The sequence below is a fragment of the Oncorhynchus gorbuscha genome, linkage group LG23 (assembly GCF_021184085.1).
Source record: "Oncorhynchus gorbuscha isolate QuinsamMale2020 ecotype Even-year linkage group LG23, OgorEven_v1.0, whole genome shotgun sequence".
Lineage (NCBI taxonomy): Eukaryota > Metazoa > Chordata > Actinopteri > Salmoniformes > Salmonidae > Oncorhynchus > Oncorhynchus gorbuscha.
In genome coordinates, this window is record NC_060195.1 from 1,218,843 (window position 1) to 1,233,350 (window position 14,508).

Below are 14,508 nucleotides of genomic sequence, written 5' to 3' on the forward strand. Positions count from 1 at the left end.
GCTGACGGTATTGATTGACTGTACTGTTTCCTCCCTCACTCTGTCTCTCTACCCTCCTCCCTACCCAGGATGCAGTGCTCTTCCACAACACCATCTTCTACAACCTTCAGTACGGGAACATCAACGCCACGCCAGAGGAGGTGTACCAGGTGGCACGGCTGGCAGGGATCCACGATGCCATCCTTAGGATGCCCCACGGATACGACACTCAGGTCGGCGAGAGGGGACTCAAACTGTCAGGTGGGTCAGACACCCTGGTCGGGAGAGGGGACTCAAACTGTCAGGTGGGTCAGACACACCCTGGTCGGGAGAGGGGACTCAGACTGTCAGGTGGGTCAGACACACCCTGGTCGGGAGAGGGGACTCAAACTCTCAGGTAGGTCAGACACCCTGGTCGGGAGAGGGGACTCCAACTCTCAGGTAGGTCAGACACCCTGGTCGGGAGAGGGGACTCAAATATCTACCTCAAATAGACTGCATTATTGACTTGCTGTTATATCTCTGCTGTTGTCTTTCAGGACAGCATTATTGACTTGCTGTGTGTGTTTCAGGACAGCATTATTGACTTGCTGTTATATCTCTGCTGTTGTGTTTCAGGACAGCATTATTGACTTGCTGTTATGTCTCTGTTGTCGTGTTTCAGGACAGCATCATTGACTTGCTGTGTGTGTTTCAGGTGGGGAGAAGCAGCGTGTGGCCATAGCCAGGGCCATACTGAAGAACCCTCCTATCCTGCTGTATGATGAAGCTACCTCTTCACTGGACTCTATCACTGAGGAGGTAACCCCCCCACCACACACCCCCCACACACACACACACACACACACACACACACACACCAATCAGCTGCGTAGATGTTAGGGGATAGAGTTCACTGTGCCCTGAAGTTGGAGAGAACAGGCCACATGTCTTGTTCTAGTTTCATACTGAATTACATGTAGATGTGTACTGCTTTCTTATTGTGAAGCTTTTTATATGGGTATATGTAAATAGCATCAGGAGCACACAGGAGTGGGCAGGAGGGGGGATGATGACAGGAGATATTGCTGGCTGCTGCTGTGTTGACTTAGTGGTTTTAATGACATTTTCTCAGAGAAACCGGCTTCATATATATGCTGCCTGTCATATTGGCATCGGTGTACTCCTAGAACATGCTAGAACTATTTCTAACACTTGATGTTCCTGTGTTGTTTCTCTACAGTGTTCTAGAACTATTTCTAACACTTGATGTTCCTGTGTTGTTTCTCTACAGTGTTCTAGAACTATTTCTAACACTTGATGTTCCTGTGCTCCATAATAATGGAGCTGTAGGGGATGGCTGCCATTTTACGGGCTCCTAACTAATGATGCACCGATATGACATTTTTGGCCGATATCGATATTTTCCTTCCCAAAAAAAACTATACTTTCTGGAAACATTCTGGAAATCATTTTGAATTCTTCATGTTCCTGTGTTGTTCTAGACCAGACATGGGCAAACTACGGCCCGCGGGCCACAAACGGCCCGTTAGGCTTTTTAATCCGGCCCGCTGAACTTGTCCAAATTATAGTAAAAACCTCCTTTTTTCCCCTTTCCCTGCAATGCCCACGTTTCCCCAATAGATGGCGCACTCAAAACACATTGACCGTTGTTGGAGTGGCGCGTATTTCTCTTTATTTCACTTTAATTTTCACTTCGTTTCACGTCACCATTAAGCCCTTCTGTGAAAATGAGCGGACCAAAGAGAAGGAAAGTGGACAGCGAATGCCGAGTGTTTAATAAGGAGTGGACAACAAAATACTTCTTCACTGAAGTCCGATCAACGGCTGTATGTCTGATATGCCAAGAAGCTGTTGCGGTTTTCAAAGAGTACAATATCAGCCGTCACTTTGCCACGAAGCATGCAAACTATGCTAGCAAGCAGTCGACACAAGAACGGGCGGCTACTGCTCAGAGGTTGGCAGCTAATTTACAGAGCAATGCGCATTTACGCACAGCAGCGGTACAGTAGCTTAATTAACACGCCGCACATCGCTCTTAATTTAAATTTAAATTTTCAGCTGCAGGTAGGATATTTAATACAGCCTATGTCTGTGTGCTTGGCAACGATACACGTGTACTGTTTGCGCGTGAAGGCGAGGGCGTCCGTGGCGAGTTTGTAAAGCGCGCGGTCAGGACAATCCATCCGTGATTTTGCGGAGTTTAACACAAGTAGATATTATTGAGCTTGAGTATTTCGTTGTGTAATAATATGTTTTGAATGTTGAAAGTGATTCCATTTTTCAATAAATGTTGATTTCTTTAACTTTGCACCTTCGATTGAAACTTATTAAAAACAGACGCAATCTTGATAAATCACAGTGCGTATGTTATTTTAATCTATTTACATTTCCTCCTCCCAGTATCTGCGAAATAGTATGGAAATGCCATATCTTGCATATTCCTTGAGACAAATGTATTAACTGATAAGGGCTATTTTTCACATTTGAAAGACAGTTAATAAATTGGGTTGTAGTGTTCTTACTGTGCTATGAGGTTTGCACACACTACATTTAATGCTTTAGTATATCCGGCCCAAACACTCCCTCCAAATGCTCCTGGCCCGGCCCCTCTGTCAAATTTTAGAACCCATTGTGGCCCGCGAGTCAAAAAGTTTGCCCACCTCTGTTCTAGACCCTTCTAGAACTATTTGTAACATTCAATGTTTCTGTGTTGTAGAAAGTTCTAGAACTATTTCTAATACTTGGTGTTCCTGTGTTGTTCTGGAACATTCTAGAACTGTTTCTAATACTTTATGTTCCTCTACAAAATTCTAATACAATTTTGAATAATTCATTCTAAAGCGTTCCAGAACTATTTCTAATACTTCATGTTGATTCTGTGTACTTCTAGAACATTCTTAGTTCCATGAAGGGTCTGGTCCAGGACCGGACGTCCGTGTTTATCGCTCACAGACTGTCCACCATCGTAGACGCAGACGAGATCATCGTACTCAACAAGGTAAGAAGACCTTCTCATAGTGATTATTCCAAGGAGGGATTTTATTTTATTTTTTTAAACTTTTCCCGTTGAAAAGCGTTATCCCAAGTATAAATACAGAAAATTACGCACACTGAAGGGTTAAAAAAAAAACATTTGGGAACAAAACAATTTTATTTTATACAACTGCAAACTTCAAGGAGTAGTTATATACTTGGGATATATTATTTTTTATCAGTTAAGAACAATTTCTTATTTACAATGACGGCCTAGGAACAGTGGGTTAACATCCTTGTTCAGGGGCAGAACAACAGATTTTTACCATGTCAGCTCGGGATTTGATCCAGCAACCTTTTGATTGCTGGCCCAACACTCTAACCACTAGGCAACCTGCTGCCCCGAATAGCACTTTTCAACAGGAAATGTTCAAAAATCACTGGACGTGTTTTAAGATTTGGGATATTAGACCACGATTTCTTCTACCTCGAATAACATTCAGGTCCCAAATCTTTTCCAAAATGTCCCTGGCACATTTGGTTGATATTCCATCCACCAGGACAACCTGCAACACATCAGAACCCTTGAGACCGCATCATTAAAACCATCCACTAGAACAGTAAAGTTGAAAACACTCGTTATATACCGACTACCTGAGACCACTAGAACAGTAATGTTGAAAACACTCGTTATATACCGACTACCTGAGACCACTAGAACAGTAATGTTGAAAACACTCTTTATTTAACGACTACCTGAGACCACTAGAACAGTAAAGTTGAAAACACTTGTTATTTAGATAATGGTAATTGTATGTAAGCTTATTTGTGATCACCTTTGTTCTGAAGATATCAGCGGTCACTTTCTAATAAAAAAACTCCACTAAACACAGAATCAACATTATTATGTGTCAATTTGACTGCAAAATAGTGTAGGCTGAAAACTGAGATGACTGCAAGATAAATAGAGTATAGGCTGAAAACTGAGATGACTGCAAGATAAATAGAGTATAGGCTGAAAACTGAGATGACTGCAAGATAAATAGAGTATAATTGTTGAAAACTGAGATGACACTTTCTAATAAAAAACTCCACTAAACACAGAATCAAAACTATGAGATGACTGCAAGATAAATAGTGTAGGCTGAAAACTGAGATGACTGCAAGATAAATAGAGTATAGGTTGAAAACTGAGATGACTGCAAGATAAATAGAGTATATGTTGAAAACTGAGATGACTGCACGATAAATAGAGTATAGGTTGAAAACTGAGATGACTGCAAGATAAATAGAGTATATGTTGAAAACCGAGATGACTGCAAGATAAATAGAGTATAGGCTGAAAACCGAGATGACTGCAAGATAAATAGAGTATATGTTGAAAACTGAGATGACTGCAAGATAAATAGAGTATAGGCTGAAAACTGAGATGACTGCACAATAAATACAGTATAGGCTGAAAACTGAGATGACTGCAAGATAAATATTGTACAGAGATCTTCCTGTACTCGGAAGAATGTCTCTGGTGGTAAACTGGATACATTGTGGTATCGTCGTTGTGTGTTAGACTGGATCCGTCGTCCCTCCTTCCCTAGCCCACGTTTACAGCGGCAGCTGCTAACTCAACGGCTAGGAGGTATCACTTCTGTAGTGAATAAGAGTTCAACGTTCATACCATTCGCAACCAAAGCTCACGCTGAGATTGGCTTCGTTCTGTAGTTATTATCTGAACCCTTCTGACATCGGATCGTCGTAATAATGTACCCGGAACAGTTATTATCTGAACCCTTCTGACATCGGATCGGCGTCCTGATGTACTCGGAACAGAAAGTTATTTTTTCGTCAAGGGCTTATATAGTGGAGGGAGAGAAGGGTGTGTTTCATAGTTTATAACCAAGGTCTCTTCACAGGGGCGGGCCACTGATTGAGCAGAGCTCTAACCTTATGAAAACCCAATTCTCTCATTTGGAAGCTAAAATTACATTTAATCTTTTCACAAATAGTTTCATATTTAAACATTTAAATTGCACAGCAATTCCATGTGAATCTGATCTTTCCAAGATAGAGTTTATGCCATCCTATCATTAATAAGAATGTCTCAGATGACAACCAAACTGACATCATATTCATTAAGTACCAACACATTTTTTCAGCTGGTTGGATTGCCGAAATATGCTTCCTTTCCCCCTAACTTTTGATGTTCCCCGACTCTCTATGTTTAACAAAGGGATTTTCAATAGTCACATCGGTAGAGTTGAGAGAGGAAAAAGGGCAAAGGTATTTATGGGGGTCATAAACCTCCCCCTCAGGTCAACCTCATGACAGATCGTACATGTAACTTTGGACAGCCAGCCAACTAACGTTAGCTAGCTAGCTAACTGTACGCTTTAACTTGCAATGAAAACGACTTTCTGACAAAATTATAAACATATAATATCTGGAAATGTATACTGAACAAAAATATAAACGCAACATGCAAGAATTTAAACGTTTCTATTGAGTTACAGTTCATATAAGGAAATCATTTGGTTAATTTGGTCGTGATCTATGGATTTCAAATGACTGGGTAACGGCACAGCCATGGTTGGGCCTTGGAGGGAATAGGCCCACCCACTGGGGTACCAGGCCCACTCACTGGGGTACTAGGCCCACCCACTGGGGTACCAGGCCCACTCACTGGGGTACTAGGCCCACTCACTGGGGTACCAGGCCCACTCACTGGGGTACCAGGCCCACTCACTGGGGTACCAGGCCCACTCACTGGGGTACCAGGCCCACTCACTGGGGTACCAGGCCCACTCAATGGGGTACCAGGCCCACTCACTGGGGTACTAGGCCCACCCACTGGGGTACCAGGCCCACCCACTGGGGTACCAGGCCCACCCACTGGGGTACCAGGCCCACTCACTGGGGTACTAGGCCCACTCACTGGGGTACCAGGCCCACCCACTGGGGTACCAGGCCCACCCACTGGGGTACCAGGCCCACCCACTGGGGTACTAGGCCCAGCCACTGGGGTACCAGGCCCACCCACTGGGGTACTAGGCCCACCCACTGGGGTACTAGGCCCACCCACTGGGGTAGCAGGTAGCCTAGTGGTTAGAGCGTTGGACTATTAACATACATACTGTAGGTGATCAGACAGTCACATACTGTAGGTGTATGTAGATCGGCAGGTAGCCTAGTGGTTAGAGAGTTGGGCCAGTAACCGAAAGGTTGCAGTATTGAATCTCTGAGCTGACAAGGTAAAAATCCGTCCTTCTGCCCCTGATCAAGTCTCTGTTCCTAAGCCGTCATTGAAAATAAGAATGTGTTTATAACTGACTTGCCCAGTTAAATAAAGGTAAAATAACATTAAAAACATACTGAGCAGCTCATTATAGACAGTCCTTCGTGACAGACCAATCCAAACTCATCTCTTGGCATGTTCGGCCCATCCATTTTCTCGGCCAATCATGGCTAGCGGGAAGGTTTCTGACTTTTTCAGAGGCGAAACCAACTAGGCTCGTAATTTAACAATTGCATTTGGATTTACAGATGGCATATAAGTTTGTTATTAAGGCACATGAAAGTTCAAATGTTCCAGAAGACATTTCTGACCAAAATGCATGTTCTCCTGTGAAGTAGTGACACGTGCGACACACTCTTAGTTTCCTGAAACGAGTTACAATTATAGGATAGGCATTAGAATGAGATGCCTCAATAATAGCTACTATCCGTGGTAGGCCTAATATCTATCTAGGAGCTGATCTGTCGTCAGTATTGTGGAATAATTCTAGTGTTAAGGAAAGATTTGAATAGCGAAATCTGATCCGAGAGCAGCACTCCCTTTCTTTCGATCCTATCAGTATCGACAAATGCCTCAACAACACACTTAGCGAAGGTCCTCAACAACACACTTAGCGAAGGTCCTCAACAACACACTTAGCGAAGGTCCTCAACAACACACTTAGCGAAGGTCCTCAACAACACACTTAGCGAAGGTCCTCAACAACACACTTAGCGAAGGTCCTCAACAACACACTTAGCGAAGGCTCTCAACAACACACTTAGCGAAGGCTCTCAACAACACACGTAGCAAAGGCTCTCAACAACACATTTAGCGAAGGTCCTCAACAACACACTTAGCGAAGGTCCTCAACAACACACTTAGCGAAGGCTCTCAACAACACACTTAGCGAAGGTCCTCAACAACACACTTAGCGAAGGTCCTCAACAACACACAACCTCAACTAAGTTTAGTTAGTTATTATGTACCTCTTTTGGCTACTATATTTATTGAGGTAGTGTTCTCACTTACAACATTAATCTAGTGAGGTAGGAGTAGAGAGGAATGAGGAGAGGGGGTTGAGGTTTGGTTTGTCTTAGCTCTTTGAAAGCTGTTGGTGATGTTTTCCATGTTCCCCCGTGAGCAGAGGCAGAGCGTCAGATGGAGAGATCAGAAGGTCGTCGTGGCGAGGAGGCGTGTTATTCCGTGTCGCCATGGTGTCGGCTCGTTAAGTCACAGAGTTAGAAACAGTCAGTTACGTGCATGCCCACGGTGCCAACACTTCTGCCTCGCTCCCTGGGGGGTGGGATACTTTTATTACTGAGTGGGTGGACGGTTGAGGGAGGGACGGGAGGGAGGGGTGTGTGCTGCTGTCGTGTGCCAGTAGGGAAGAGTCAGTTAGAGAGGGAGGGTTTCAGAGACAGAGAGTAGGGAAGAGTCAGGTAGAGAGGGAGGGTTTCAGAGAGACAGAGAGTAGGGAAGAGTCAGGTAGAGAGGGAGGGTTTCAGAGACAGAGAGTAGGGAAGAGTCAGGTAGAGAGGGAGGGTTTCAGAGACCGAGAGTAGGGAAGAGTCAGGTAGAGAGGGAGGGTTTCAGAGACAGAGAGTAGGGAAGAGTCAGGTAGAGAGGGAGGGTTTCAGAGACAGAGAGTAGGGAAGAGTCAGGTAGAGAGGGAGGGTTTCAGAGACAGAGAGTAGGGAAGAGTCGGGTAGAGAGGGAGGGTTTCAGAGACAGAGAGTAGGGAAGAGTCAGGTAGAGAGGGAGGGTTTCAGAGACAGAGAGTAGGGAAGAGTCAGGTAGAGAGGGAGGGTTTCAGAGACAGAGAGTAGGGAAGAGTCAGGTAGAGAGGGAGGGATTCAGGGAGACGGAGAGTTGACTATTCATCACTGTAGAGTTGATATTATAATTAATTCTCGATGTCTCCCATTCAATACTGCATTCTGTGTCAAAGTCCTTTTTACATGGACTTCAGTCGGACTCAACTAGACTTTATAGTAGAATAATCCTCTGTCTCTCCCTCTCTCTGTCCTTCTCCCTCTGTCTCCCCTCCTCCTCCAGGGTAAGATAGCAGAGCGAGGGGACCACCACTCTCTCCTGGCGACTCCAGGCTCTCTGTACGCTGACCTGTGGAACACTCAGAACAGTAAGATACTGAACATTAAGAACAGCCCGGTGGAACTGCAGCCAGAAAGCCAGAAGGAGGAGGAGAGGAAGAAACTACAGGAGGAGATCATGAACAGTGTCAAGGGCTGTGGGAACTGCTCCTGTTGAGGAGAGGAGAGACAAAGGACATCCCTCAATTACCGTCCTCCCTTTCTCCTTCCTTCACTCACTGACAGCCTGCCCTCAGTACTTTAGTCTCTTTCAGGGGAGGGGGCATCTACACCTCTCCATCTCACTCCTGCCACAACAAACCCTGGGCTGACTGCCCCTCCCCTTGCTCCTCTTGAGAAGGCGATTGGTGGCCGAAGAGGAGACTGAGAAGGAAGCTTATCTGCCATTGGCTGATGTCTACAGAGAGGCAGTGTTCATCTACCAATCATCTCAGGACAAATCACGCATAAGAGATCTTGTATATGATGACATCATGGTGTATAGGATTGAGTAAGAACAGGGCTGATGGACTGAGTAAGAACAGGACTGATGGACTGAGTAAGAACAGGACTGATGGACTGAGTAAGAACAGGACTGATGGACTGAGTAAGAACAGGACTGATGGACTGAGTAAGAACAGGGCTGATGGACTGAGTAAGAACAGGGCTGATGGACTGAGTAAGAACAGGGCTGATGGACTGAGTAAGAACAGGACTGATGGACTGAGTAAGAACAGGACTGATGGACTGAGTAAGAACAGGGCTGATGGACTGAGTAAGAACAGGACTGATGGACTGAGTAAGAACAGGGCTGATGGACTGAGTAAGAACAGGACTGAGTAAGAACAGGGCTGATGGACTGAGTAAGAACAGGGCTGATGGACTGAGTAAGAACAGGACTGAGTAAGAACAGGACTGATGGACTGAGTAAGAACAGGGCTGATGGACTGAGTAAGAACAGGGCTGATGGACTGAGTAAGAACAGGACTGATGGACTGAGTAAGAACAGGACTGATGGACTGAGTAAGAACAGGGCTGATGGACTGAGTAAGAACAGGACTGATGGACTGAGTAAGAACAGGACTGATGGACTGAGTAAGAACAGGACTGATGGACTGAGTAAGAACAGGACTGATGGACTGAGTAAGAACAGGACTGATGGACTGAGTAAGAACAGGGCTGATGGACTGAGTAAGAACAGGACTGATGGACTGAGTAAGAACAGGACTGAGTAAGAACAGGACTGATGGACTGAGTAAGAACAGGACTGATGGACTGAGTAAGAACAGGACTGATGGACTGAGTAAGAACAGGACTGATGGACTGAGTAAGAACAGGACTGATGGACTGAGTAAGAACAGGACTGATGGACTGAGTAAGAACAGGACTGATGGACTGAGTAAGAACAGGGCTGAGTAAGAACAGGACTGATGGACTGAGTAAGAACAGGACTGATGGACTGAGTAAGAACAGGACTGATGGACTGAGTAAGAACAGGGCTGATGGACTGAGTAAGAACAGGACTGATGGACTGAGTAAGAACAGGGCTGATGGACTGAGTAAGAACAGGACTGATGGACTGAGTAAGAACAGGACTGAGTAAGAACAGGGCTGATGGATTGAGTAAGAACAGGACTGATGGACTGAGTAAGAACAGGACTGATGGACTGAGTAAGAACAGGGCTGATGGACTGAGTAAGAACAGGGCTGATGGATTGAGTAAGAACAGGACTGATGGACTGAGTAAGAACAGGACTGATGGACTGAGTAAGAACAGGACTGAGTAAGAACAGGACTGATGGACTGAGTAAGAACAGGACTGATGGACTGAGTAAGAACAGGACTGAGTAAGAACAGGGCTGATGGACTGAGTAAGAAAAGGGCTGAGTAAGAACAGGACTGATGGACTGAGTAAAACAGGACTGATAAGAACAGGACTGATGGACTGAGTAAGAACAGGACTGATGGACTGAGTAAGAACAGGGCTGATGGACTGAGTAAGAACAGGACTGATGGACTGAGTAAGAACAGGGCTGATGGACTGAGTAAGAACAGGACTGATGGACTGAGTAAGAACAGGACTGAGTAAGAACAGGGCTGATGGATTGAGTAAGAACAGGACTGATGGACTGAGTAAGAACAGGACTGATGGACTGAGTAAGAACAGGGCTGATGGACTGAGTAAGAACAGGGCTGATGGACTGAGTAAGAACAGGACTGATGGACTGAGTAAGAACAGGACTGATGGACTGAGTAAGAACAGGACTGAGTAAGAACAGGACTGATGGACTGAGTAAGAACAGGACTGATGGACTGAGTAAGAACAGGACTGAGTAAGAACAGGGCTGATGGACTGAGTAAGAAAAGGGCTGAGTAAGAACAGGACTGATGGACTGAGTAAGAACAGGACTGATGGGCTGAGTAAGAACAGGACTGATGGACTGAGTAAGAACAGGACTGATGGACTGAGTAAGAACAGGACTGATGGACTGAGTAAGAACAGGACTGATGGACTGAGTAAGAACAGGACTGATGGACTGAGTAAGAACAGGGCTGATGGACTGAGTAAGAACAGGACTGATGGACTGAGTAAGAACAGGACTGATGGACTGAGTAAGAACAGGACTGATGGACTGAGTAAGAACAGGGCTGAGTAAGAACAGGGCTGATGGACTGAGTAAGAACAGGACTGAGTAAGAACAGGGCTGATGGACTGAGTATGAACAGGGCTGATGGACTGAGTAAGAACAGGACTGAGTAAGAACAGGACTGATGGACTGAGTAAGAACAGGACTGATGGACTGAGTAAGAACAGGGCTGAGTAAGAACAGGGCTGATGGACTGAGTAAGAACAGGACTGATGGACTGAGTAAGAACAGGACTGATGGACTGAGTAAGAACAGGACTGATGGACTGAGTAAGAACAGGGCTGATGGACTGAGTAAGAACAGGACTGATGGACTGAGTAAGAACAGGGCTGATGGACTGAGTAAGAACAGGACTGATGGACTGAGTAAGAACAGGACTGAGGGACTGATGGACTGAGTAAGAACAGGACTGATGGACTGAGTAAGAACAGGGCTGATGGACTGAGTAAGAACAGGGCTGATGGACTGAGTAGTAAGAACAGGGCTGATGGATTGAGTAAGGGACTGAACAGGGCTGATGGACTGAGTAAGAACAGGACTGATTAAGAACAGGGCTGATGGATTGAGTAAGAACAGGACTGATGGACTGAGTAAGAACAGGACTGATGGACTGAGTAAGAACAGGACTGAGTAAGAACAGGACTGATGGACTGAGTAAGAACAGGACTGATGGACTGAGTAAGAACAGGACTGATGGACTGAGTAAGAACAGGACTGATGGACTGAGTAAGAACAGGACTGATGGACTGAGTAAGAACAGGGCTGATGGACTGAGTAAGAACAGGACTGATGGACTGAGTAAGAACAGGGCTGATGGACTGAGTAAGAACAGGACTGAGTAAGAACAGGGCTGATGGACTGAGTAAGAACAGGGCTGATGGACTGAGTAAGAACAGGACTGAGTAAGAACAGGACTGATGGACTGAGTAAGAACAGGACTGATGGACTGAGTAAGAACAGGACTGAGTAAGAACAGGGCTGATGGACTGAGTAAGAACAGGACTGATGGACTGAGTAAGAACAGGACTGATGGACTGAGTAAGAACAGGGCTGATGGACTGAGTAAGAACAGGACTGATGGACTGAGTAAGAACAGGACTGATGGACTGAGTAAGAACAGGACTGATGGACTGAGTAAGAACAGGACTGATGGACTGAGTAAGAACAGGGCTGATGGACTGAGTAAGAACAGGGCTGATGGACTGAGTAAGAACAGGGCTGATGGACTGAGTAAGAACAGGGCTGAGTAAGAACAGGGCTGATGGACTGAGTAAGAAAAGGACTGATGGACTGAGTAAGAACAGGACTGAGTAAGAACAGGGCTGATGGACTGAGTAAGAACAGGGCTGAGTAAGAACAGGACTGATGGACTGAGTAAGAACAGGACTGATGGACTGAGTAAGAACAGGACTGATGGGCTGAGTAAGAACAGGACTGATGGACTGAGTAAGAACAGGACTGATGGACTGAGTAAGAACAGGGCTGATGGACTGAGTAAGAACAGGACTGATGGACTGAGTAAGAACAGGACTGAGTAAGAACAGGACTGATGGACTGAGTAAGAACAGGACTGATGGACTGAGTAAGAACAGGGCTGATGGACTGAGTAAGAACAGGACTGATGGACTGAGTAAGAACAGGACTGATGGACTGAGTAAGAACAGGGCTGATGGACTGAGTAAGAACAGGGCTGATGGACTGAGTAAGAACAGGGCTGATGGACTGAGTAAGAACAGGACTGATGGACTGAGTAAGAACAGGACTGAGTAAGAACAGGACTGATGGACTGAAGAACAGGACTGATGGACTGAGTAAGAACAGGGCTGATGGACTGAGTAAGAACAGGGCTGATGGACTGAGTAAGAACAGGGCTGATGGACTGAGTAAGAACAGGACTGATGGACTGAGTAAGAACAGGACTGATGGACTGAGTAAGAACAGGACTGAGTAAGAACAGGACTGATGGACTGAGTAAGAACAGGACTGATGGACTGAGTAAGAACAGGACTGAGTAAGAACAGGGCTGATGGACTGAGTAAGAAAAGGGCTGAGTAAGAACAGGACTGATGGACTGAGTAAGAACAGGACTGATGGGCTGAGTAAGAACAGGACTGATGGACTGAGTAAGAACAGGACTGATGGACTGAGTAAGAACAGGGCTGATGGACTGAGTAAGAACAGGACTGATGGACTGAGTAAGAACAGGGCTGATGGACTGAGTAAGAACAGGACTGATGGACTGGTAAGAACAGGACTGATGGAACAGGGCTGATGGATTGAGTAAGAACAGGACTGATGGACTGAGTAAGAACAGGACTGATGGACTGAGTAAGAACAGGGCTGATGGACTGAGTAAGAACAGGGCTGATGGACTGAGTAAGAACAGGACTGATGGACTGAGTAAGAACAGGACTGATGGACTGAGTAAGAACAGGACTGATGGACTGAGTAAGAACAGGACTGATGGACTGAGTAAGAACAGGACTGAGTAAGAACAGGGCTGATGGACTGAGTAAGAAAAGGGCTGAGTAAGAACAGGACTGATGGACTGAGTAAGAACAGGACTGATGGGCTGAGTAAGAACAGGACTGATGGACTGAGTAAGAACAGGACTGATGGACTGAGTAAGAACAGGACTGATGGACTGAGTAAGAACAGGACTGATGGACTGAGTAAGAACAGGACTGATGGACTGAGTAAGAACAGGACTGATGGACTGAGTAAGAACAGGGCTGATGGACTGAGTAAGAACAGGACTGATGGACTGAGTAAGAACAGGACTGATGGACAGAGTAAGAACAGGACTGATGGACAGAGTAAGAACAGGGCTGATGGACTGAGTAAGAACAGGACTGATGGACTGAGTAAGAACAGGACTGATGGACTGAGTAAGAACAGGACTGATGGACTGAGTAAGAACAGGACTGATGGACTGAGTAAGAACAGGGCTGATGGACTGAGTAAGAACAGGACTGATGGACTGAGTAAGAACAGGACTGATGGACTGAGTAAGAACAGGGCTGAGTAAGAACAGGGCTGATGGACTGAGTAAGAACAGGACTGAGTAAGAACAGGGCTGATGGACTGAGTATGAACAGGGCTGATGGACTGAGTAAGAACAGGACTGAGTAAGAACAGGACTGATGGACTGAGTAAGAACAGGACTGATGGACTGAGTAAGAACAGGACTGAGGGCTGATGGACTGAGTAAGAACAGGACTGATGGACTGAGTAAGAACAGGACTGATGGACTGAGTAAGAACAGGACTGATGGACTGAGTAAGAACAGGACTGATGGACTGAGTAAGAACAGGACTGATGGACTGAGTAAGAACAGGACTGATGGACTGAGTAAGAACAGGACTGATGGACTGAGTAAGAACAGGAAGAACAGGGCTGATGGACTGAGTAAGAAAAGGACTGATGGACTGAGTAAGAACAGGACTGAGTAAGAACAGGGCTGATGGACTGAGTAAGAACAGGGCTGAGTAAGAACAGGACTGATGGACTGAGTAAGAACAGGACTGATGGACTGAGTAAGAAC

At 45.6% G+C, this 14,508-nt stretch overlaps 1 protein-coding gene across 1 annotated transcript in view; it reads left to right on the forward strand.

Annotated features, from left to right (window-relative positions):
• Positions 1 to 8,829, forward strand: part of LOC124011295 (iron-sulfur clusters transporter ABCB7, mitochondrial-like) — an 81,991-nt gene extending 73,162 nt beyond the window's left edge. The window contains exons 13-16 of the mRNA XM_046324522.1: positions 69 to 240; positions 677 to 780; positions 2,873 to 2,980; positions 8,282 to 8,829. Coding sequence (XP_046180478.1) covers positions 69 to 240; positions 677 to 780; positions 2,873 to 2,980; positions 8,282 to 8,494 — 597 coding nt within the window. The 3' untranslated portion in view covers positions 8,495 to 8,829. The remainder of the gene's footprint in view (positions 1 to 68; positions 241 to 676; positions 781 to 2,872; positions 2,981 to 8,281) is intronic.
• The last annotated feature ends 5,679 nt before the right edge of the window (positions 8,830 to 14,508 follow it).